The sequence below is a fragment of the Erithacus rubecula genome, assembly GCF_903797595.1.
Source record: "Erithacus rubecula genome assembly, chromosome: 2".
NCBI lineage: Eukaryota > Metazoa > Chordata > Aves > Passeriformes > Muscicapidae > Erithacus > Erithacus rubecula.
The window spans coordinates 34388274-34414648 of NC_136685.1; the positions used below are offsets into that span (position 1 = coordinate 34388274).

At 43.2% G+C, this 26375-nt stretch overlaps 1 protein-coding gene across 4 annotated transcripts; it reads right to left on the minus strand.

Annotated features, from left to right (window-relative positions):
* Positions 1-4215: 4215 nt before the first annotated feature.
* On the minus strand, positions 4216-19643 carry CNR1 (cannabinoid receptor 1). Of its 4 annotated transcripts, none has more exons than XM_079298645.1 (4): positions 19397-19643; positions 12133-12225; positions 11632-11688; positions 4216-6904 (listed from the first exon to the last, which is right to left on the minus strand). In XM_079298645.1, the coding sequence occupies exon 4, from the start codon at positions 6841-6843 to the stop codon at positions 5422-5424; it is 1422 nt and encodes a 473-aa protein (XP_079154771.1). In that variant the 5' UTR covers positions 6844-6904; positions 11632-11688; positions 12133-12225; positions 19397-19643; the 3' UTR covers positions 4216-5421. The 4 variants fall into 4 exon arrangements, with proteins under 4 accessions (XP_079154771.1, XP_079154769.1, XP_079154772.1 ...); XM_079298643.1 differs by lacking the exon at positions 19397-19643 and adding an exon at positions 18483-18819; XM_079298646.1 differs by lacking the exon at positions 11632-11688 and having other exon boundaries at positions 19397-19610.
* Between the last annotated feature and the right edge of the window lie 6732 nt (positions 19644-26375).

The following is a 26375-nucleotide window of genomic DNA, read 5'->3' on the forward strand; positions in this document are numbered from 1 at the left end:
AACTTCAAAGATCAGTATTAGATGGCTGCTCATATTAGAGGAGTTCTGTTAAAGGCAATTGTGCTTCATAGTTTGTGCTGCTATTTAAAGAAAATTCTTTCTATCGATTACCTAAATAGACCAATGGACAAAAACAGAATGGAGGAAGGCATATATTCTAAACTGTCAGATACACTCCCCACCCTATTTCTTAAACACAGGATTTTTTTTTCTCTTCTATTATAAACTCTTCCCTGATATTATGTTTTAATTTTGCAACAAGCCAAAGGTGGATTGCCATTGAAGACAAAACATTAAAAAACCCCAACCCAACAGACCCAAGAAAGTGATTATATTTTATTGATGATGTGTGTGTATGATCATATTGTGACTTCTTAGAAAACTGTCAGAAAAGCAGAAACAGTGACAGATGTTAATGTGAAGGGCTGAAACAATGACAGCACGTTTGCCTGCAAGCTTCCTGAGCTGGTATAGTGTGGGGAAGCACTTGCTTGGATAGTTGTCATTATTTCCTCTTGTGTTGTTCAGAACAGACTTATAAACACAGCCAGATGTTACTGTCAAGAGGAGCTGTTGGTTTGTGGCAGCATAACCCTTGTTTTCCAATGACCATGGAAATACACAGGGAATTGTCTCCTGGCTACTTTGAAAGCTTTTACCATAAGTATTCAGATTTAAATGTAGTATGCAACTAAAGATTAGATTAAGAGCTAATCTTTTATTTCTAGTTGCTTTTGCTTTGCCAAGACTTTCTCAATGCACCAGTGACCCAATTTTTAAAAGTAAAAGTATTGTGATGCAACGATGATCCCAAGCCTTGCCAGCGTGAGGCTCATGTTTGGACTTGGTGATCCTAGGGGTCTTTTCCAACCTAAATGATTCCATGATTCTGTGACATGCTCACTTTATCCCCTAAGGATGTTTTCAAACAACAGATGTGAAGAAGGAAAATTGCCGAAGTAATGTGAATCTGAGATTAGGTCATATGGAAAACTGATCCTCTGAAATAGGCAGGGACCTTTATACAGCATTTAGTGGGCTTTTTCAACCCTTCCTTTCATATGTGGATGAGCAGCAGTGGGAGCACTTTAATGTGATTCATAGGCAGTGGCACGGCTGAGCCTGCTCTATCTGCACAGCTTCAGTGAATCCCTCCTGGACCACTTCATCATCCACTCCCTACACCCATCACCTCTGTCCCCACTGGCACTGGTCTAAACTAGACTAACTCTTTGTTTGTCTCCAATCTTTGATTACATTCACAACCCCCAATAACTAATTTAGGTCATCAATGCTGCTGGCACCACTATTTTAATTCGTATTCCTCTCTTCTGTTCTTTTGTGTTTTGTTTTTCTGAAGTATATGGGTTTGTCTTAATGTGACATATTTGAGCTAACATGCATCTGAGGAAGGCAAAAGGAATTTATTGCATTTTAGCTAATACGGAGGAAAGGGGAAATTGCCTACATAATGAAACAGGAGATGCAGTTTTAACTGTCATTTCTCTCGTCTCCATAGTACTGGATACACAAATATAAAATATATGATCTACCTCCTCCTTCAAACATATCAACGTACAATTAAAACCCACAAAGCTTGACAACCTGTTGTCAAGTTGTTTAAGCAGTTGTTTCAGAATCTGACAGACAAACTTATAAACAAAACGTAGAGCACCAGATCGTGGGATGAGGCAGCATCATCACGTGGCTTCCTCAGTTATCTCAAAATTTGGAAAACAAAAAAGCAGAGGGATACTTTTTCTCCTTGAATAAATAACAGTTTAATTACATTATAGAAATAAAATATGATATGGTAGGAATACACTGGAAATCTTACAGAAATACTATTCTGCTACTGGTAAGTAAATGGTCAAAGCTACTTTTCATGACAATCTGAACAGTACTTGTGTACAAACTATTATACAGGTTGCTAATGAAAAATATTGCAACAGTTGCAAGAATGTTACCAGCTCAAACAAACATCTAATGATACAATATTCTTCTAAGAGGAAGTAATAATGTTAGATTTACAGACAATAAAGAGTTATGTTCTCCACTTCGAAACACTGGAAATAAAAACCTCAGGTAACCCGATTTCTTTACCTCATATTATCACAAGGAAAAATTTTCTTTTCACTGTGAAACAGCATCCCAAGAGACCCTGTAAACAGTTTATTCAAAGGTAGTATTTGAGATGTCACAGCAACTTCAACAATTTTCCTAATCCACAATTACAGACTTTTTAGGCCACTGCTTGTACAGATGACTTTTTTTTTTTTCACTTATTTACATACATTCAGCCCAAAAACAGCAGGTAGAGCACGCTGTCTATCTCACAATAGACACATTAAAATTTTCATCGAAAGGCCAGTGCAAGATGTGGATAGTGACTGCACAGCACTGAGGAGATCGTATCATACAAATGTACAATTAGACTGTCGAGAACCCAACTCTGCACACGTGTGACATAGATGGTTGTCTCGGTAGATACACAACACTCAGAGTTGGAACATACACACGTAACTGCAACTAGCGCTGGTGGGTGGATGGTGATGGTGATGATGATGATGATGATGGTGTGGGTGGCTGTGGAACACGCTATCGTTTGGCTGTGCTATCACTGAGTGAAGGTAGCCAACTGCAAATTAGGAATAACTGAAGCTGAAGTATAAGCACAGCTTATCTTGGAATGGCAGCAGATTTCTCTAATGAAAGAATAGCTCTACTTAGTGTGCAACATGTAAGGAAATTGTTGCCAACTCTTTAATAAATGGTTCTAAGTGAACCGATGCAGATCCCAGAGCTTTAGAAAAACTCATTATGCAAATGAGGATACTGATGATAGACGATAACATTTCACAGGATGCTATTTCTTATTATATCAGTAAGCACCAAGTTAAGTGCCAAGACAGCCCCATTGTCCCATGATTTATCGTAAAATTTAGAACTTGAATGCACAACAAAATTCCACAAAGTTTGCATTTAATTCACAAGAAGACAGTTTCAAAAATGGCTCTTGAAATACCCTTAACATTTCAAATGGGCTTTCCCCCACTCCTCCAAGAGGACTGCTTTAGGATGGACTAGACCTAGACATAAGAAAGATCTTTCAGGACTTGACATCCTCTGGGAATCCTATGCAATCCACTGGTTTTGGCTGACTGCAGTGGGCCCCTTGAGAGCGTGGTGCACACACAGGCAGTGTGTGATGCAGAGGAGGCAGGTGGAGGAGCAAAGTACCCTGTCTATTCCAGCTGTTGCTCAGCACCTCACCTGGTCCAATCTTATCTTTAAAACATGCCATCCCTCACCAAGCCTAAACCTGGAGCCACTTGCACCCCCACAGAGCCACTGGCTGAAAGGGGCTGGGTGTTGGTTCAGCTGGCTGCTCTGGCCTGCACTAAGACAGCCAGACACCAAGGGCTGCTGCCCCCTCTCTTCCTACCTAAGCACCTGAGTGAGTGGCAGGGCAGTATGGATTTGGCCCCACTCGCCCCGTGCCACGGAGGAAGTCACCCCTGTTGCAGTAAGTGTCAGGCAGCTAAAGAACTAAGCTGTGTTTTCAGATATTTTGGCAGAAATCAGCCAGAAGGGTGAGGAAACGGTCTGAAAAAGCAAGGCAGCAGAGGAGAGAACCCCAGACCTTATGACTCAGAACAGAATCACAGAATATCCATGCCTCAAAGACTATCTGGTATCATGCTTCTTGTGATATCCCAGGCTGAAGAAATTGTCCCACCATGAAAAAGTCACAATTTTCCTTCAGTAACTTCTTCCTGGTAGTGTCAAACCTTGTCAGTGGTTTCAGAGAGATGCACCTAATTGAAAGTTATCAGATTTGAATACTCACATCCTTAAAACAAACCACCTTGACTCCTGGCTTTCTCAGTCTTCAGGAACAGCATCAACAGCCACAGCATTCATCAGTGCAGGCTCATCCCATGCTCTCTGCCTCCTGTTTCCCTTTATTCTCAAGTGCAACTGAAAGGTTGCTTCCTCTAGCACATAGATACACATCTCAGCATGGATCGAGATGTTCTTAATACGGTACCTTCACCAGTAATCAATTGGAAGAACTCAATTTTAGAAACAGAATTCGTGTGCAAAGCGTGCAACAAGAAATACAGTTACATTTGGTCATAGTGTCCTATCTTAGCTATGCTACCTTGACTCACACTGTTAGTATACTTACACACACACACACGCACACACACGTACACACACAGAGATATTTATTTATATACACACTCACAAAATAAGAAAATGCCTAAGTCTGACAATATTTCCTCCTCTTCAAGCGAAGACAAGAGTTTGGCATCTCAGGCTCTGAATCTGCTTAGACCTGGGATACAGGAATGTGACACACTTCAAGTATACGTTGACTGCACAGTGATAACATCGCACATTGAGTCTGACACATGCTGTCTTCGGTGGTCCAACACCAGCACATGGCTTAAAACAAGATGCCCATTAAAGGAGACAATATCCGGGACCTTTGCTTTTCAGTGTTCGTATTCACACAATGCCCATGAGCAGGGCAGTAGTCTGTGCAACCACAAAAAATCCTTCTGTATAAATGCAGTGGTATTTAAAAGTCTGAACCAGTGCATTCCTTTCTCACATTCCTCCTCTATTCCTCTGTTGCTGTTAGTCTCATATGCGTATGAAAGTAAAAGGTAGTGGGGAAATAATTTTAGTAGAAGAACACAAAGCCTCTCCTCTAAGTCCACAGAAGACCACTAAAAGTGTAAAATTTCCAAAATATCTCATAGGAATTCTTCAAATACAGTAAGTGTTTTCAATGGGGTTTACATATCACGTTTCACGTTATTTCCACGGAATTCTACCTTATCACTTTGTTTAATCAGACAAATATCAATAACACATAATAAAACAGCACACAATTCACGGGACAAAACACGTTTTACAAAACCTCTAAACTCAGCACTGCTGCTTTTGGAAAAAATCAGAAACTCCTATTACTTACAGACATGAAATACATTTCACATTGAAATGAACAGCATGAATACAAGGCTTTTTTTCTTATTTGATGGTATCGGTTTAGGACGTGTTATTTTTTGATTAGGTTTCACAATTCTTCTTCACACCCCCAAAGGAACCATTGCTAATCTGGTATTTTCTCTGTGCTCTTTCAGGAAACATTATTATTCAGTAAACACCTTTTTAGAAAAACTTGTGAAAATTTAGCTAGAATCCCTAATTGTAAAACCTGAAGAACTGGCTGATGGTAATGCTCTTAACACAATCATTGCTCAGCTTACAATGACGAACCAAAAAATATTACAGGAGGGTACAAACACGTTAAGCCATGGGTTTGGTTTTCTCTGTTGTTGATTTTTTAATTTTTTTTTTTTTTTTAAACTTAAACTCCTTTTCTCACAACGCTGAGAAGTCTCTGACTTACAACGCTTCAGCAGTTGTGTCTGTGGAGACAGACATGGTAACTTTGGCAATCTTAACTGTGCTCTTAATGCAGCTCTCGGCAGCCCTGTGCACATTCCCCGCGTTGTTGGCGTGTTTGTGCTGGCAGTCAGACTCCATGCTGTTATCCAGGGGCTGTGCCGTGCCTTCGCAGGTGGGGAACATGCTGCGGAAGGCGTGTCGCAAGTCCTTGCTCCTCAGAGCGTAGATGATGGGATTCACTGTTGAATTCAGCAAACAGAGCATGCTACAGAAGGCAAAGATAGTCTTGATGAGCTTGTTCATTTTCCCAAAGACATCGTACACCATGATGGCGAGGAGAGGGCCCCAGCATATGATTAAAACAACTAGGATAAGGACCAAGGTTTTGGCTAACCTGATGTCCATACGAGTTTGATCAGGCCTAGTGATCTGTACCTTACCATCCTCCGTCGACTGAATGATGATGCTTTTCTGCGTGCCTCGCTGCAACATGCGAACAGCGTGGCTGTGAGCCTTCCACAGAATGTACATGTAGGCATAGACAATGAACAACAAGAGGACGCTGGTGACCCCGATCCAGAACATCAGGTAGGTCTCGTCGATGAGAGGGAATATGTCCGAACAAACAGAATTGAGCTTTTTGCAGTTCCAGCCGAGCAGAGGAAGAACGGCTATTACGATGGCGATGGTCCACATCACACAAAATGCTACGACAGCCTTTGGTCGGGTAACAATCCTTTTATAAGCTAGCGGCCTGTGTATGGAGATGTACCGGTCTATTGCCGTGAGGAAAAGGCTGCCTACAGAGGCGGTGAAGGAGGCTGTAACTCCACCCAGTTTGAACAAGAAGACGTTGGGGCTATCCTTCCGGTGGAAAACATGGAAATCCACAAAACTGTAGACAAAAATCACGCTGCCCAGGAGGTCGGCCACGGCCAGGCTGCCGATGAAATGGTAGGAGGGTCTACAGCGGAGGCTTCGGGAGTGGAGGATGACACACAGGACGAGCAGGTTCTCTAGGACTGTGAAGGTGCCCAGGGTGAGCGACAGCACGGCAATGGCCAGCTGCTGGCTGGGGTTCAGGATCATAAAACACTCCATATCCATAAAGTTCTCCCCGCACTGTATATTCTCCTCATTATCCTTAAAAGTGGACAGGGACTTGTTGTAAAACTCTGTGATGTTGACCTGCTCTGACGGAATAATGCTCAACAGGGAATCATCTCCTCCAGTCATTTTTTCTTGGAAAGGATCACCCCTGAAGGAAGAGAGAGGGAACTTCTGGGGGTAGTACCCCAGCTTGGATGCCATGTCGCCTTTCATGTCTTCGTACTGGATATCGTTGGAGCCCACGTAAAGGAGATCCGTCGTGATTGTTCGGAAAGTTGTGTCTGCGAGGCCATCTAGAATTGACTTCATAACCCCAGTCTTGTTGGTTTCACAGATACTTGGGGGATGAAATAATGCATCAGAGGAAATCCTGCATGGGGAAAAGATCAGACTTCATTAACATAAACAGGGAGACAAACTCAGATAACTTAGCTGAACTGTGTCATACAAAATCAACCCTTCTCAGGTATTCAGTGCAGGTTTAGCTTTGCCACTGTGGGAAATCAGGGTGGGTTGAGCACTTAGAAAGAAATCACCTGGATTTCGCTAAAACTGAATTACACTAAGAAGTGATGTGAAAAACAGAGGCACAGGGAATTGAGTGTTTCACGGGAAAGCAATTTTCATTTCTCATCAAAACCTTCTGAGATGCTCCACCAGAAAGATATTTTTCTCAGCTTCTGTCTACAAAGTACCTTGCAGACCAATACTTCCTGGGCTTGCTTAATTTAGATAATACCAAGTGCAGCTATAGGAGCAGCACTAGACTGAGTCACCACCTCCACCGTTTTTTTTCCAAAAGGCACTGAGGGTTATAAAAATTGACAACATAGAGGCAACAGGGACAGAGCTGTGCACTCCAGAATTCACAGTACACCCAGTATGCCTGTATATTCTTATTTTCCTGTCATAGCAATCTGAGGTCTATTAACATCCTGAATTTGCTACTGCAAATTTATTAGCAAGGTATTTGATCAATAAATGCATAGCTTCATCACACTCATACACAAAGATTACTCTATTCCTTCTTTCTGCTAAGCAAACAAAGGCACTGGGATGCTTGAGCAATATGAGGGAGGTGGGTTACACAGCAGTTACCCAGCTCTGTCCACAGTTTCAGAAAAGGTGGCCAGCCATGTTAAGTAGTTAAGAGAATCAATGATCTGCTCTGTATACACTGGAAGCCTCAGGGCAGTTCAAGTTTGCCTAGATAAACATGACACCAAGGTTAAGCAGCGGCCAAAATTCCAAGCAAAAGAGATACTGCTTCTGCAACAAGCACCTGTAATGTAACTTGTACCCTGAGAATACCCTCAAAAACATTCTGTCCCCTCCAAAACTGGGGGACCCAGCAGAAGGTCCCCAAGTAGCCAGTGGTTTCTGAGACGTGTCAAGTACAGCCTTTGCTCACAGATGGTAACTAGTTGTGGGGAACAACTCCTGGTCAGGAAAAGACTCCACCAGCACCTGAGCATGCATCAACATGGACAACAGGTCTTACAGCTCCTGTTATGCTGTACTCCTTTATATTCCTTTGCCAACAGAAAATGCCTTGAGTATGGATTGGCCATCTGCTTTAGGGCCCCCTTCCACCACCTCAGTGGATGAGAGTGGTCTGAATACAAATAAGAGCCACAAATATTGCTACAAATATTCTACATCTGCTGTGGGACATCTCAATGATTAATCAGCAACAGGAGCAAACCAAGCTTCTTCTTGCTTTTAGTATGGAGGAAATTATTGCACTCAAGAAATCCTAGATGCCAATACATAGGCTTGTATTGACTTAACCTGCTCACTTTACACAACTGACAATAAATGCTCAGAAAGGCTACCTAAGTTAATCTGCCAAAATCAGAGCACTGATCATCTCAACTCCTAAAAAGAACAGTAGGTACCACTGTTCTCTTTTCCCATGAAAACTACAGGAAAGAAGAAAAGACTGGCTCTCTACAACAATAGCAGTACTTAAAAATATGTGAAATCATGAGCATTTCCAAAGAAGCAGAGATCACTTGGCTGATGATATATTTATATTGCCCTTACGTGAACATTCAAGACTTTTTCTATAGCTCTTCAAAGTTTCGCCTTTTATTAAACAGACCTGGACACTGAGTACTAAAGGGAATATATGAACTTAGTCCTTCAGAAGACACTGCAACTCCAATGCTGCAAAAATGCCTGAGTACAAACAACCCTTACTGGGATATTTGCAACATACAAAATATACTGGCTGAGTCAGCTTTTGCAGACACAGTTTGCTCAGCAAATAACAATTATTAGACAGATAGACAGTATTAAGGAATCTAATTTTGAGGGCGTGAGCAGTGAAGGAGGGAAATGTCACTGAAGCATACATTAAAAATTATCAGCAATCATCTAATATGGAAGGTACTTTTCTGTTTTATAACTGTTCCTAGAGAATGTGCAGATGTTATACATTGCAAAGATGACTCTGCAAACAAATCTGCTTTGGGAGAAGTCTGGCAATGTTAAGCTTGGCATTTAAACACCATTTTAAAACCAGAACTGGAGAATGTGTTAGTAATTTGAAAACTACCCAAAAACATTAAATAAAAAAGTAGTTCTATAAATATGTAAAGAATGCTGTGGTATCCTCTGCTATTCAAGCTTATTTTTGACAGAAGAAAGAGAACCATTTTAATGAGTAAAGCCACAGCCCCATGTCGAGAAGATTATGTCTGAGGAAAGCTTCATAAATTGTATTCAACTGAGCACTTCTGCTAGACAGACAAACAAATTGTTATGAGGTAGCTGGTCCCTGCTGGAGTCATGTCAAGTACAGACTTCCTCAGAATTAGGTGCCAGGCAACCCCTACCTTTATTTGAAATACAAATGAAAGAACACGAGTCCTAGTGTGCTCTTTTGAAGGTGGCAGTGCTTTATGTGACAATATCACTATGCATGCATATGCTATGCTAACAACACGGTTAATGGGATCAGGAGAAGCAAGTCTTACTTTGAATGTCAATGATTTTTTTTTCCCTCTGTATTTTTACATTGAGATTATTACAGTAATTTTTACCTTATTGTCTCTGCAAAGAGAGTTTTCTTTGAGAGTACTTTGGAGTTCATTAGTAGTGTAGTTTAGGCTTTGGGGGATGCTGCTAACATTAATTTTGGTTTTGTTTGCTGCTGGGAATATCCTAATTGGAAATTTCTAGCAGTATGTGTGCATGCACCTATTCAAGCTGCAGTTGATTTTTATTAAAGTTGCAGTAAAACAACCATTTGCCTGATCTGGAATTACACTTTACAGGAAATTCATTTATTTTTATTTAGATACTAGTCTATCCCAGTATAAGCTCACTACTAAAATGCACTGAAGAGATCAGCATGGTTTTCCATAGCTGCTGAAAACAAGACACCCCATGCCATGCAGCCACACTGCTCTTTGCAGCTGGCTTCAACACAATCCAAGCACATCCTGCCCAAGAGCCACAACCATCTCCACATGGAATACTCCAGGAGCCCCCCTGGCTTCTCAGAGCTTCCATAGGGAAGTGTCCCCCACACAGGTTTGTGCTCTCTCCATGGGGCTGGAGTGACAGCTGAGTGCTGCAGAAACTTCCACTCATGGGCAGAATGGCAGGAAGGGAGAGCCTTCCTGCTCTGCCAGGAACTCTCCTGCCCTGCCAGAATCCACTATTCCAACTTTGAGTTTTCAAAGCTCTCAGCTTCATTCCTTCCACAAATGAGCTCTACTGCCTCACTCATTTTAAAACAGCTTTTAAAAGACTGAAACATTGATTAAATATGAAGAAGAGGCTGCACCAACCCTGGCACTCAAATATTTGATGCATTTCCACAAGTGCAGCAATTCATAGCAGCTACTGAATTATGATTGCAGATAAGAATTAAACAGAGAAAAACTCCAGGATCTCTTATCTTGAAGACCAGGCCAGAACAGGCACAGTTGAGCACCATTTTGGACCTTTCTCCCACCATCCAGCACTGTTGATGGGCACTGCCAGACCAGCTGTGTGAAGTGACTGCCACTAGATGGAGTGGCTTTGACAAACTCCCAGCTTATCTGTCTGCAGTGACATGTGTTCCACCTCCCTCAGCCCTATTCCCTGCCTGCTTTATCAAGCATCAAACACACCAGGTGATAACCATCACCTGAAGGTGGAAGACACAACTTTGTAAGGTTCTGCCTTCAAAGCGAAAGAATTAGTGAAGAGTTGAGGGGGCAAACCTTACTAGTGCCCTCCAGTGTGTGGTTACATATAGCCCTAAAAGGTGCTTGGATATCAGAATATAAACACACTTCAGGCAAAACAAAAAATATATAGTACATAAGAGGCTGGTAACTCATCATCAAGGACAACAGGGAGAATTATACCTCCTCTGGACTTCTTGTTGGTCCACAGGACCAGTTCACTTGAGGAACAAGAACATGACTTCATTAAAATGTTATTACCTATCTTCCCCTGCTGCTCTGGGGTAGGAGAGCTGGAAAGTTTTTGTCATTGTCTACAAAAAGAGCTGAATTTGTTACACTTTTCAAACCAGGATGATTGATAAAGCAATTTTAATAGCCTGAATAGAACAACTGAGTATTTATGCTCTTCCTCGGAAAGTAATTATGAGCAATACAATGATGATACTGATAGCTGCAAAAATGTTGACATTGCAAGAAAAGGAGTCAAAACAAGAAAGGGAAATCCACAATCAAACATTTCTGGCTTCCATTTTAGAAAATATTTTGATGTCCGTGTCTGTACCTTTCTTCTATGATAATAGTAGTCAATTAGGAACAGGCTAAAGGACAAGTAGGAAGAATTAAAACAATTTCTGAATGCATAAAAATATATAAATGCACTCTCCTTATACCTTATAGGGTTATAAGTCATTCAGAGAAGGGCATTATCTTCTGATAATAGTGCCCAATACACTGTGACTCCTCCCAAACTGGGTCCACAAAATACTACCACAGGAGAAAAAGCAGTAATTTACACTTGTATGCAGTCAGCTGTAAAAGTGTGAGAGAAATGAGATCTACCATGGTAACTGTTGGCCTCTAGAAATTAGAACTGTCCTATAAAATGAAAATTTATATGGCTAATAATTACCTTATCCCATACGGTGATGGACAATACAGCTTCGAGGACAGAACAAGGTTTCCAAGCCTTGGAGAAAGAAATGTGCAGACTGAGAAATGGCACTCTCAGACTCAGAAACACCAAGCAAGGAAAAAACATGTTGAGAAGAATGCCAAGGCAATGTTACCCCTATCCTATTTACTGGTTTACTACTCCCATCTCCAAAACTGTGCTACTCCTAAGCTAAAAATGGCAAATATGTTGTCACTCCTAATTCAGGAAAACTTGCATTCATTTCAGTCAGAATTTTCTCAGAGTGAGGGATCAGAAAGGAGCACAGATGCTAGGAGAGAAGCAAATAAGGGATGTTATCTTCTAGATACAGCAAACACTATTGGCTATGGGGTAAACTAGGGCATGCAAGTAATGAAACCAATTTTGTTTTTATGTAACATGATCATATCTCTGGCAAGTTGAACCTTAATTACCAAGAAGGCACAACTACATGGTTATTCGTGTTAATTAACATACCGTTTGCACACCAGCAGGGTAAGGACTGGACTGTTCCAATTTGTGGGCAAATGGCTCCTATGTGACACTCCCCAGCATCCAGCATCTGACAATCTGAACAAAAAGAAAACAAGGGAAAATAGGGTGTTAGTCAGCAATGGACAGTATTTTTAAAAGGAATAGTATTATTTCCTCCCTCCAAAGTTGGCAAGATGTGTGTACCAGTTTTAGCACAGGTGATTTGCAGGTACAGAGACAAGGAGGCTGCACCTTACATCCCAAACAGCCAGAGCATATACATGTGTCTAAGATCACAGAGGTTCAAAAGCAAGGCTGAAGTCCTGCTCCTTCTGGTGTGGGAGAAGGACCAAAACTTTGCTCTCTGTGAGCCAGGTGAGCATGCTGGCAACCTCTACATCCTGCTGCCCATCTCTAACTGTTCAAGCTGTTCCATGTTGGATTGAGAGTTAAACATCCCGAAATAGAGACACCAACTGATATTCCAAGAGGTTGAGTGCATGTCTGATGAGAGGCTTAGCTTGAAGCCCTTTCTATGAATTAAGCAAACCAAGGTTGCACCTCCTCTATCCCACACAGATGCAGAGGAGGAAGAGTGGGGGTAGCTGCCCTGTTTGCCTGTGGAAAAATCTCTAGAAGTCTTGAGGTCACCCTCAGCTTGTAAAAACTCCTCAGCTTGTAAAAAACAACCCCTTATAAACACATGTTCTACCAAGTCATAGACCAGATGAAGTACTGGAGTCACAAACCAGCAAGGGGACCATCAGGGTCACATTAACAGGAAATTAGAGCTATCTGTTCTCCCCAACTTTTGGGAGAAGGGACGGAAGGCAGAGGTGGCCTTTGCAAAAATGTAGGATTAAAGATTTTTCACAGTTTACTTAATATTATCCTAATTTCATCTAAAGTTAGAATTTTGAAAGAGGATGGGGAGTCTTGCTGAAATATGAAAGACTCAGATGAAAGGAAACAGTGAAGCAATCGTGACCTGGTTGCTTACTTAAAATCAGCTCCAGTTTAGGGATTTTTATAGGTTTCCCAATAAAGGACTTTCTATTCTTCTTTTCCAATAAAGCAGAATGAACAGATAATATGAAAAGTTTGATACAATGCTACACTACTGACATTTTAAAGAAAATGGAAGAGAACGGTTCATTTTGAACTCTCAAATGTTTTCTTTTTCACAAAAGAGTTCATCTTGGATTTTAAAATTCCAACAGAAATCCTATCATTTCCAGCCTCTTCTCAAGCCATTCTCTAATGCCAAAAGGTGCAGGCACTTCTTGCTGTGCAGAATTTACATAAATGTTAAATGGGGACACAGAAGTCCAGCCAGGTGCAAAAGAGATAGGGCCTGAACACTCAAATTCCTAGAAGTACCTAGAAGAAATGGCAGCTTAGTACAAAACGTAGTTTAAGTGAGAGAAGTCATTTGAAACAACAGAGCAGGACACTGGATGCTAAATGTCTCCAGAAGAATGTAATGTCTGGAGGATCAAACTGGAGGAAAACCATATTTATTAGGAAGAGACAGAGAGGGAGAGAACCACTTCTAGAAAATAGTTTCTATGCAATAGCCAGAGCAGAACACAGAAAGTCACAAATTTGTTGCAGCAGAAAATATTAGTGAACTTTATTAAAAGAGTAAGGTTTAGAGACAGAAAGACAGCAAACACATCAGGCTTCAGGGAGAATTCTCATAAACTGCAGAGAGTGCATGTCTGCCTTCGCATCCCCCCACAATAAACTGGCTGTAACAAGTTTTAATTAAAGAAATCATGAGATAGCAAGGAGATGCTGAGAGCAGTGGTAATGTGGGTTAAGTTATTGGTGTGGTAAGGATTGGTAGCAGAGAGGAAAGATTAACTACTGCTCTCATAGTGGGAATAAGACATCTCCAGGAGAGACAGGAGCAAATGGAGAAAAGTAAGAAAGGAAGACCCAAGTGGAAGTGCCTCAGTGAGGCAGAGCTACAGCTTTTAGAGAAAGAGGAATTGCCTTTGTGATAGGGTGGAAGAAAGCAGATCAGGTGAAGGAGAAAATTCACGAGAGAAAACCTCCCTCCTCCTCTGAGCTGTGCAAACTTCACACACACCTCCATAAGCTGAAGGATACAGCTAGTGGGATTTTTCAGATCTCACCATAAAGAAAGAACAGATCCCCTGCTCGCTCTGCAGGCAATGACTTGCTCTTTTGAAAGTCCATTTCTGATCTGGATTCAAACGACGAAGGAAGATGCAAAGGGCTCAGAGAAGCCATCCTCAGTAAGGTCAGAGAAAAGGACAGCACTGTACACACTGACAGTGACTGGTGACAGTGACAGGAACCAGGCTGGGGACACTAAGGAGAGGTTAGCTGAGCAAATTTGGCCAGAGACACGAACTAAAATCAAACTGCTTAGGGAAAATGACATACAGGATACAGACTTCAAAGGGGGAAATGAAGAGAGTGCTCAAATGGAGCCATTGAGTGACCCATATGCTGGATAAACACACCAAAAGTGAAAAAGAGGTTCATAGGCAATGACAAAAAGTTGGTGCACAGAAAGGCAGCAACACATTGCAAAAAACCATCCCTTCTACCTCAGTCTTCTGCTTCTCCTGCAGACTTTTTTTAGGCCATCAAGTGTTGGCAGTGCTCAGAAGTTAGGATAAAAAGGCTTTTGCCAACTGCAATGTCCCGTGCCACTAGCATCAGCAAAGGACAAAAATACGCACTCCCATTTAAAAAAATGAAAATCATTCTTTCATTTCTGGAGCTGTCCAGCCTTTCCTAAGATTTAAATAAGCTCAGATAACTGCTTTCATAGTTACATTCACAATATAATGATATTCAAATATACTGCCTTCACACACACAAATAACTTGTGAAATTATTTGCCAGCATATTAAGCCACTACACCAGATTGCTTGGCAATGGTGTATGTCTTTGAAATATGCAGATGCTTTTCTTTTTTTAAAAAAAGGAGAGAGGGAGGGAAGAGGAGAAGTGAGAAAGAATTACAGTAGAATTTGATACCCAAGTAGCAGAACAACAAATTGTGGAGAGACTCCAACCAATATTACATCAGACTTCAAAAAATAGCTAAAATATACCAAGAGATGAGTTATGACTTTATATATATAGGTATACTTCTATGCATAAACTTACAAATAGACATAAACAAAAAAAGCACATGCCTAGAGGAAAAACTTAAGTCTCACAAACCCTGCAGTATGTCGTGCATAAAATTAAATTTCAAGTGCTAGAGTACATGCGGACAAGCTACAAGTGTAGGTACAAAAAATATAGGCAAGATGACTGCTGAACATCCTTCTGAATTCCCTTAAACACAGCCTGTTTGGCTAAAAGCAAGAACCTAAAACTGTATATCTATCACTGAGATCCTGTAAAAGTTATTTTGCACGTATATAGACATATGTCACCTGGTATTGCAGGCATAGTCTGGAGTATTTCAGTACGCAGTCTAGACTTCAGTGCCACATTCCTTAAAACAGAGGTACAACTGACTAAGAGCAGTGATTTGTGAGAACATGTTTCACATACTCAACAGAACAGGAAGGTGGGAGCCCCCAAGATCCTGAACACAAACTTCAAAATGTTTCCTAAAATGCAGAAAGATGGAAACTACTCCAGTGAGGGCTGAAAGGCAATTGAGAGTACAGACCTGCTCCTGCTCAGTACTTTGCAGTGAGTAAACACATCTTTCTTAAGAACATATAATTGCCATAAAGGAGGCTAACATAGGATGAGGTACTATTTGATGCCATCTAGCCTCAATCTACACAAACAATACAACATCTGAATCGTACAAAACACCCACTTTCACCAAGGTAAAAGAAGAGAACATCATACTAACATACTATTTTATCTGTAATTTGGATGTGGCCAGTTTCACCAAGAAAGGATGTTCCTACTGAAGAGAGGCAGGAGTGAGCTTGGGGTGTGCATCCTTGTAATGCCCCTGCATGAGGCACAAAGGGCAGAGTAAAATGTGCTCTGACCTTATGTTGCAAACCCAATCATTTTTCATGGGCAACAATGGCACCTTCGGGAAAAAGGGAAAAAAAAAGAAAAAAGTTATTTCTAACGAGAAATTGATTTATAAGTCATTACAGCTATTTCAAAAGGACAGGTCATAGCTGGTTTCAGCAATCATTAACAAAGCCACACTTTCAAAGGGTGTGAGTTTTGGGGGGGAATCCTTATCCCACCAACAGCGATGGGATGTGTACTTTTGGCAGCAGTACAGTGTCAGTCTAGAGATGGAGACATACAGAGCAGTACTGAGAAAACAGGTTGTCACATTTTAACTTTGCATTAATAACAAATGCTCTTGCTGTCTATTCTGGCACATTTGCAAGCTTGCTATTAGGTACAAGGGACTTGCATGCATTTCCACTGTAGATAAGAAAACAAGAGCAGCCTTGTTATGATTAAAAGGATCTATTTCCCTCTGCCTTCTCTCTTGTGTGTCCATCTGCATAGCTGCTTTGAACTTGGCCAAATCCCAGTGTTAGGGTTGCCCACAGTACGAATTTTAAATCACCAGCAGACTCTGAATTTGCTGCTAGTGAAGAGAAAAATCTCCAAATTCTCACCTATATGGTCGATGAGTGGTTTTGTAGAACATTCATCATGTCAGCCTAAACTATTTGGGAAATTGCAGCAAAAAAAACGGTTTACTGTTTCATGAGGGCTGCCAGATAAAGACATAATAGACATCTAGAAAGAAATGAAGTGCAATCACCATTGAGAAAAATTAATTCTGCAGATGCCTAGGTAGGTGACTATATGACTAGAGAGGTCACAAAGTTTGCATTTGAGAAGTTACAGTAATTTCTCTTTAAACCATTCAGAATTAGAGAAACTAGGTGAGCAGAAGGCAGTGCATGAGACCTGCAGAATAAAGAATGGCAATGTATTCATAAAAATCTTGGGCAATACTAAATTAATATATGAGTTTGGATTCTTAGTCTCCTCACATACCCCACCTCAACTCAATAGAAAAGAAAACCACGTCAGCTTTCCCTCCCTAGTGTGTAGCACTTTCAGTACCAAAATTCCCAGTGGGATGACAATCTGCAAGCATTTTGAGATGGCCACATTAAAGGCTAAAAGTCAAAAATGGCTTCAAAAAGAAAGAAAAAAAAAGTTATTTCTTTCTAAACTTCTGCTGCCCAATCAAAACCTTGTAATAGGGGAAGTTAAAGAAAGGCTTGCATTGGCTAAGACCTGTCAGTCCTACAACAGAGCATGAAAGCCTTTAACAGGGTCCTTTATGCAACTGAGCTCACATCATTCATCAAGTAACAACAGCCAGGATCAAAGGCATCCACCGGCTCATCCTCGCACTACTATAACCTGCTTCCACCTTCACCTTGAGTTTTACAGGTATTTTGATTCCACTCCTGTGAGTTTAGGTATCACAGAATGGTCAACGAGCTAAATTCTCAGTAAATAAGTAAATATTTTACCTAGCCAACTTTTTTTTTTCCTCCCTTCTGGCAATAAGTGCCTGCTGGCTCAGTCAAACAATTATTGCTTTTATGAATTCTGCTTTAAAATGGTTTTATTCAAATGATTCTGCCTCCTATTCCAAAGACCAACAGATAATAAAGTAAAGCTGTTACTCGTTGCTACAAAACTAATTTTAACCTCAAGCAAATCAGGAATTACACATTCATCTTCTGAACTGTTTAAAGATGTTTCGTTCGTTTCTTTTATGACTGATTTAATAAACTCTGCCTGCATAATAAATATTCCTACTATAGTCACAAGGCTTTTTTTCTCTTCTTGAGAAAGAAAAACCCATGCTGGTGATTGATATGAGGTGCAATACGAAAACAATTAAGCACAGCCAAGTAATTTTTGCAATGCTGTACATTTTGTTATTAAACATCATATTCAGTATCACCCTGATTCTTCGCCTTAACAGCAATGCCACCCCCAGCAGAGAATGCCATATTCCTTTAAGAAAGGGTGAACAATAACAATGAAGACAACATGATACATCTAAGAAAAAAGGAACAAAAAATTACTACACCTTTAGTGGGTTAAAAAAGCTATACTGGTTCTGGTTTGGTTTCTGTTTTGTTTTTTTTTAACCCTAGTAGATACTCAAGGAGAATTTTGCTATCTGTCTCTATGATATATACATCCCTTTATCTTCTAAAAGAAAAAACATGTGCCGAAACTCCTAATGTTATCACTTGCTGCCATACAGAAAATAACAGTGATGACAATTTTAGAGAAAGAAGGAAAACTATGGACTTCATCTTCTGACACCATTTTACTAAATCAAACTGTAATCACAGTAATGAGCTCTCTCCTACCAAAGGCTTGGTACATACCTCATCCAGGGGTGTTCTCAATGGAGATTTGCAGACGTCTTTGAGACAAAAAGATGCCCACTTGAAATAAGCCCATCTGGTTACTCAAAATTATTTCTCAACAGATGAAGATTTCACATGACAAACGCTGCGTGAAGTTTATAAGGCTCACTCTTTCTCAGCTCTTTACCCACCCCCAGACTTCCAAATTTCAGACAAAAACAAACCAATCAACCAAGCAATAAATCCTACGGGGATATTCTGAGGATGCAGGACGACTAAGTGACATTTTTTTAACGGAACATCATTGCGCACAAAATTGCGAACCGCCTTTTATTTCGCTTACAGCCTCAGAGACAGAGTTTCGAGAGGAAAAGTGCACGGGAAAGCCGGGCTGAATGCCACCCGCAGTAAATCACCAGCGGGTCAGGACGAGAGGAAAAACCTCCGATGTCAGCTAAGGTCCTGTGGGAGCCCGGGAGGCTACCGGCTCCGCGCACAGAAGAATAGACGCGTGTTAACCATAACGCCACCAGCCGCCCGCACCCCGCTCCCCTCGGCCGCCGGCTCCCCGTGCTCCGGCGGGGCTCGTCGAGCCCAGCTGCGCTCCGCGGATCACCGGCTTTTCCCGGGTGGCCCCTGGGCTGCCTCCAACTCGCCCATGCCCGGGGCGGAGGCGACACCCGCGCGGTGCCCGGCCCTGCCGCGCCGTGGGGCGCGATCAGCGGGACGCAGCGCCGGATCGCGGGCAGGGATGCTCCGCCGGCAGCCGCCTCCCCTGCGCCCGCTCCGCCGTCGGGGCAGGCGGTGTCCTTCCCCGAAAAGCCCCCTCCCACCCACGCCACCAACAAACTTTGAGGGGCACGACGGGTCCCCGGCCCCCGAGCGGGGGGCACCCGCCGCCCTCCCTGCCCCCCGCCCCGCGCCGTCCTTACCCTCCGCACGGCACCGGCCGCGGTCCCCGCCTGCTCCGGCCGCGCCGACCCCCGGCAGGGAGCGGGAGCGGGAGCACCGCCCCGCCCGGGCACCCCAGCACTGGGGAGCGCCGAGGAGGCGGTGCCGGTGAGGGGAAGGAGGAGGTGGGAGACTTCTCCCCCCGGCTGCCTCCCCTTCTTCGCTTCCCTCCCCTCGGCGCCTGCTCTCCGACCACCGCCGCCCTCGCTCGCCCGGCTCAGGCGGCGCGCCGGGCTCCGCCGCCCTGCCGCCGCCGCCGCTCCATGTGCCGCCCGCCCGCCCCCTCCTCCGCCGCCTCCGCCCGCCGCCGCCTCGGCGCGGGGAGGCAGCGCGGGAGCCGCCGGGCGCCCGGCGTGGCTCCGGCACACGCCGCCGCTGCGTCCCCCCCGCCTTCCGCCCTGCTCCCGTCCCATTTATGAAGCCCGGCGCCCATCACGTGTCAGTGTGTGCCTTTTGTCCCGGCCCTGGCAGCGCCGGGGCGGACAGGCGGCGCTGGCCAAACTTCGCCCCGGGGGAGGGACACGGGAACACCGGGGGACACCGCGGGGGCGGGCTGAGGCAGCGGGTCGGTGCCGGCCGCGCCCCGCCGGCCGTGAGCCCCGTCGTGCCGGCGCTCCGCCGGGCGCTGGGGAGCGGGGCTGGGGGAGGCGGCGCGCCGGCCCCCAGCTAATGTGGCAGGCAGCGCCTCCTCCGGGCCGGGGGGGCCGGCGGCGCATCCCCGCCGAGGGGACCCAGCCCGGCCCCGGCACCGGCACCCGCCTAGGGGTAGAGGGGACCCATCCCGGCCCCGGCACCCGCCTAGGGATATAGGGGACCAGCTCCGCTCTCGCCCCGGGGACAGCGGGAACCGGCTCCACTCTCGCCCCGGGGGCACAACGGGGACTGGTCCGCTCTCGCCCCGGGGTCAGCGGGGACCGGCTCCGCTCTCGTCCCGGGGACAGCCGGGACCGGCTCCGCTCTCGCCCCGGGGCCGCGCGGTTGGCGGGCGCACCCGGGGGGCTGCGGAGGCTGGCGGCTGTGGCTGCCTTCGCGGGGCGTCCTTTCCCCGTCCCAGTATTTGCTGTGGAACACCGCAGGGGTTTGACATAGTTTATTTCCCTTTTTCTCACTACCTCTGAGTCCCGCCTTCGGTGTTTTCGGGCTTACACGACAGCCGTCATGGCAGTCCTCAGAAGTGCTGGGGATTCCCTCGTCTCTGAGGGGCGAAATGGCTCCAAAGGTGGACACTGGGCATAACTGGAACGCTGAGCTTAATTCAACAGCCAGTTTCCTAAACATTGTAATATCCATCTGGCTTTGATCGTGTGTTTCTGCCTCTGCAGTGTCATACATATGTATTTGTCTTCACACGAATTAATACTGAAGCATGATAAATATTTATCATTTGACACAGTGTCTAAAGACATTAACTGGTCCATCTACCATTTACCTGAACTGGTACATCCAAGCACGGAGGAGGAATATGTGATTTTCCTTGTTTACCAGGATAAAAAACCACTCAACTCTTGACAAGTGATGGTTAAAGGTTTTGGGTGGCTGTATTTTTAGGCGTGTCCAGCTTAAGATGTGCCTGCCATCTCACAGTGACTCTTCCTCCTGAAGGCTTCAGGCTGGGCCCCCAAGGTCTGAGGCAACCAAAATCTCCAGGCTCCACCACCAAAGTGCATCTTGCCAAGGAGCACAGCCTCATTCTCACAATCCAATGTTTTCCCTGCATCGAGTCCCAGAGAGACTCTGCAAGATGATAATTACTGACTATAATTTTTCAGCCGCTGGCTCTTTCTGATGGTAATCGTTAAATTAACAAGAAAGGAGATAATTTCAAATGGCACTCCCTGTGAGAAAAGTGAAAGGGGAAAAAAAAGCCAACTCATTCGTGCCCAGCTTGAGTTTCTGGTATTAGTCTGTCTGTTTGGTCATTCAGAAGTGGTGGAATGTAAAAAGAACTTTGCTTGGGACTGTGTTAAATCAGATGAGATTTCTCTTTGGCTATGCCTTTCAGAAAGTACTGACTTTTCAGAGGACTAAGACTTCATCTTGAATTCTTTGAGAGTGTTGAGTACTTTTGTTTTCAATGTGAACCTACCAAGTTAAATTTCTCTTCCATATTGGTGGAGGGACACATCCCCCTTGCAAGTCACATCAAGTGGACATTATCAGACCAAAATCAGCCGCTGAAGGAATTCAAGGGCACGTGTGACTGTTCATCCTACCTCTACATCCTGATTCCCGCCCTGAAGTGAGCATTGCTGCAATCTTGGCATAATCCTTCTTTCCACCACTTCTAAACTTGGATGGTAGACAAGGACATTGCAGGGTTGAACATGTACCCATGGCCACATACTGTGGGGTTTTTCCCTCTTACAATCCCACACAGTTGCTGTTGCCTGTTCAGCCTGCCAGTTCAAGAGGAGACAAGATGTATGGGTAGCTAGAAGTGATTCAAGCAGCAAGTTCTGAACCTTCATAACCATGGGGCGCCCTGGGACCCCTAAAGCCTTGCACACCTCAGCCCTTCTTCCAGGATCCTTCTTGTAATTTAGCAGTTTTACAAAGGGAAGGTCGTTGCAATCCTGTGACACCTGTTCCCAGTGGAGCTGGTTTGAAAACCTTTGAAAAATGGCTTTCCCCTGGAAAATGCAACCTTGTCAAAATTGAAATGCTTTGCAAACTTGTGTTGGTTGCACTGAAAATGTCATTTAAAAAAGAGTAAGTGGTGGAGAGATGTTCCAACAGTGTTGGAACATCTTATTATGACATTTCCAAGCTAAACGTTTCAATTTCTTCCTTCAAAATGAGTTTTGGTTTTAAAATATTTCCTTTTATATTATATATTGCAAAATAATACAAAAATTTGGAAAGCTGAGTTGTTTATTACCATTAACCTAAAATTAATGTTCTCGACAGCTTTCTCAGGGTAAGAATTCTGCTATTGTGATTTGGAGCAAAATTTTAAACTGCAAACACCTAGTGAAATTATAATATCTCAATTTTGCTGGCCTCTCCACCACGTGATGGAATTCTAAAGTACAACTGACTTTTAAAGTGCATGATTGACCACTCCAGGTACTATTTTCTCCTGATTTGGGCTGTCATAAAGTCAATTTTCTTCCTAGTAGCTGGTACACTGCTGTGTTTTGGATTTAGTATGAGAATTGTGTTGATAACACAGTGATGTTTTGGTTGTTTCTATGCAGTGTTTACACTAAGTCAAGGTTTTTTTGGCTTCTCACGTGTGTGTAGACTGAGGGTAAAAGAAGCTGGGAGGACATGAAGCAAGGACTGCTGACCTGAACTGGCCAAAGAGATATTCCTTACTGTCTGATGTCATGCTTATTTTGTAAACAGGGGGGAAAGCTGCCTGGGGGTTACTGCTCAGAGACTGGCTGGGCATCAGTCAGCAGGTGGTCAGCAATTGCATTGTGTATCACTTGTTTTGTGTACTCTGATTGTATTTTTGTCATTATTACTGCTGTTATTATTATGCATCAGTTGTTTTATAAATCCATTTCCCCCCCCTTCCTTTTCTGTCCTATTAAACTGTCTGTAGCTTGACCCATGAATTTTGCTTTTTTTTCTCCAACTCTCTTCCCCATCCCTCTGGGAGCAGGGAGTAAGTGAGCAGCTGTGTGGTGCTTAGTTGCTGGCTGGGGTTAAACCACGACATATTGCAACTGGGATTTCCTTCAGTTCTTATTTCAGGAGGAAGAGGCAAGGGGGTAACAGATGAGATAATCCAGCTGATCCTATGCTCTTTCTAAATCACAAATTCTTGCCTTCTCAGTCAGATATTTTTTTCCAAATACTTTGATTTTATATTTTTATGAAAAATTAACTTTGCAACTTCAGGAATGTTGTCCTTCATCCATTAAGCATTTTATTTATCTATTTAGGTTGATCAGAGGTGCGTTATGAGACCTTGATAATTTACTTTGAAAAAGTCTGTACAACAATCAGGTTAGATGCTTTGGTTATTTCAGGAAGAATCACTTGCTCCCTAGTTTTGTACACCTTGCAGCACCATGACTGCTTTCAGGATTTCTCCATCATTTCTTGACAAGAATGTTTCCTCCTGCCACCTCATATAAACTCAGAGGTCTTGCTCACTTTTCTCTCTTCATCCATAGGTAAAGCAAGTTATTAAACATGACATAAATGATGCACTTGGAAGTGTGCTTGTGGAAGAAGCCAGTTTTTAGCACTTATCTGGTGTCCTGCCCACTGGCAGATTAATTTTCACAAGGTTTATGTGGCATTTTCGTAAATAATTTTTAAACAAGAGAGAAGATTTGTTCTTATGTCCAGTTCTTAATTTAGAAGACTATCTGCTTATACCAAGGGCTCATCTTTGTCTATCCATTTATCTATCCATTTCTGCTATGATAGCAATGGATGCACAAAGTCCTTTCCACCACTTCCCAGGCATACAGTTTTGGAGAAGGTTGAGGAGGGTCTTCACTCTAAGTACAATTCTGCCCCTGCACACCTTGAGGACCACAACAAAAATTATTTTGGACATGGAGAACAAAAGTCTGAAAAGCACTGTCAATTTCCTGTGGTAGCCTTCTCTCCCTAAACCACAGAGCCTGAGGAGCCGACAAGTTCAGGTGCTGCTGCAACACACACAAGTACTCCTAAAGCAACATGATTTTTCAGCTTTTCTACATTTTCTCTGCAAGCAAGTTAAACAAGCAAGGTGAGTTTGGGACCCACCAAGTCCTGGTTCTCCTCCTTACTTGTTATGTGATGTTGGCCCCTTTTTTGCTGTACTGTTGAACACTCGCAGTTTTCACTGAGATCAGGAAGAGCAACATGAGCTCAGTCCCTTGGGAAGTACTGCTGTTTGTCTTTCTGCACAGTTGCTGCCCCACTATGAAATGAGGATAATGATATCTTTTTTCTTCCTTCACTCTCAGGCTTTTCTGTTTAAACTATAAGGTCATTGAAGTGAGAACTGTCTCTTACTAATGGTTTGTGAGCACCTATCACAACAAAGTCATAATCCTGTCTGTGACCTGCAGGCACTAACACATTGCAAATAATAACAATAAAAACCCAATCAGAAATTTCATTGTCCAGGAGCAGCTTTACTGCCATCCAGCAAATAAAAAAGAACCAATCTACGAAATGACAGGACCCATGAAAGTGAGTGGGTTACCCGCGGCCTTTGTTAATTGTCCAGCTCTGTATTTAGTCAAATGTTGGTCCTTTTTGAAAGGGTTGAGCTGCCAGGGAACCATCACAGTATCACGGATGAGGTGTGTCAGTGTCCTTGGTATGGGCTGTCCCCACAGCACACTTCAGCCTATTGCTTTGGTAGTAGTACAGTAGCCCTGCTCCTTCCCAAATCTGACCTTGGCTTTTTGACCTTGCCAGCTGCTGAGAGTGAGAGATGTGCTGCTGTTTTGTAAAGCAGGTGTTCCCCAGCTAGGAACAGATTGAGACCACCACTTCATCTCATACAGAAGACCCACAAATAGCTCTCAAACAGACTTTGTGTCACTACTGCCCTGAACCAAATCAAAACCAGTGATGCGGGCATTCAAGTCTCTCTATCCCATCATTAACTGTCCCCTGAAGCTATCCAGTTACCCAAATATTATTCTTTACAGCTTCTTGCTTTGTGCTTTTAAGTTGGAGTTGAGCAACAAGGAACCAATTTACCTGCTGTTTTACATTATTTAGGTTATGAACTCAATGAATGAAGGAAAGAAATAGGTAACACAGTTAAGAATGCGTGTTTTTAAAAAAAAATCTCAGTTTGCTGCCGACAGGTGCTGGTAGCCATATCAGTCATAATGCAGTTGAGCTTAATCTTCTGCTCTATTGATATTTTGTGATGTTTTACCTTTTCTGTTGAGGGTGGCACTGCAGACTACTAACAAGGTTTTTATCTTTTGCTCTAATGGCAGTGATACTGTGCTGTGACATTCTACTTCCACCAACTTTTGACAACTATGACAGAAAAGAAGAGCCAGAAGGCTAGAGAGTACTTAACGAGAAAACCCTGTTTTAAAACACAGGCTCTCCCAGATTCCGAGGTGGGAGTTGCTGATCTGACATCTGTCACCTGTCACACATTTGTTAATGCCTGGGGAAGGAGCATTAGAAATATTCCTTTGGGCTGAAGTCCACTGACCCCTCCTCCTTTATTTTTTGTCTCTGTATGATGCTCTAGGCTCTGGCACACTGGTCAGAAGCTGCTGTGCTGAGTGTGAAGCCATGGCATGATGCTCCCATTTGGAGCAGCACCTTTTGGCTCCAGCAGCTCTAACTGGTCTGTGTTTGGAACCATTGGGCACAATCCTGTGCCTTGGTATTGACTCACTCTTCACTGCAGGTCTCCACAGCAAATGGCAGAAATCTCACAGGCATTTTAAAGATCATGCTTTTGGGGTCTCTTTATCTGCAGAGTTGGAATCTGTGTCTGCAGCTCTAGGTAGATGTTCATGAGCTGCTCCACTAATATTGCATAGAGCTTCGTGTGCCTTCTGTGCCATTTTTGCATGTTCCTTCAGAACTAAAAGCTGGCTGAGTCACATGAATTTATTTTCTCTCCACTATCTGAAAATTACAAAATGCTGATACAGGTGGAAAAAGGAGGTTGTTGATGAGGAGAGTGAGTATACTGTGTTAAAGAGGATGGGCTTCTTTGACCTTGGGAATGCTGCTTTTGAACATTTCCATTGTATTTTTCTAACACAAAGGAAATCATTGCTCTGCTCCTAAGTAATCTTTCAATGCAGAGAAACACCCTTATTAGTGTTTTTTTTTAAATCTTCTCACTTTTTTTTCATTAAATCATACTCTTTACAGTTCCAGTTCACCTGCATAGTGCGTTATGAGCTCACTGAAATAATTTTTCTTTGTTAATGTTTTTTTCATCATTGAGCAATAGAACAGTAATGAGGACACAAATCATCTTTTCATTATAAATATGCATAGCAAATTGTAAAAAAA

Excerpts from the sequence above, each read along its gene's own strand:
- CNR1 (XM_079298643.1), bottom strand. Across the intron at positions 11,689-12,132 it reads ACCCTGCTGGTGTGCAAACG|GCTTGGAAACCTTGTTCTGT; the intron begins GTATGTTAATTA and ends TCTTTCTCCAAG. Across the intron at positions 6,905-11,631 it reads CCATCACCGTATGGGATAAG|GATTTCCTCTGATGCATTAT; the intron begins GTAATTATTAGC and ends TTCCCCATGCAG.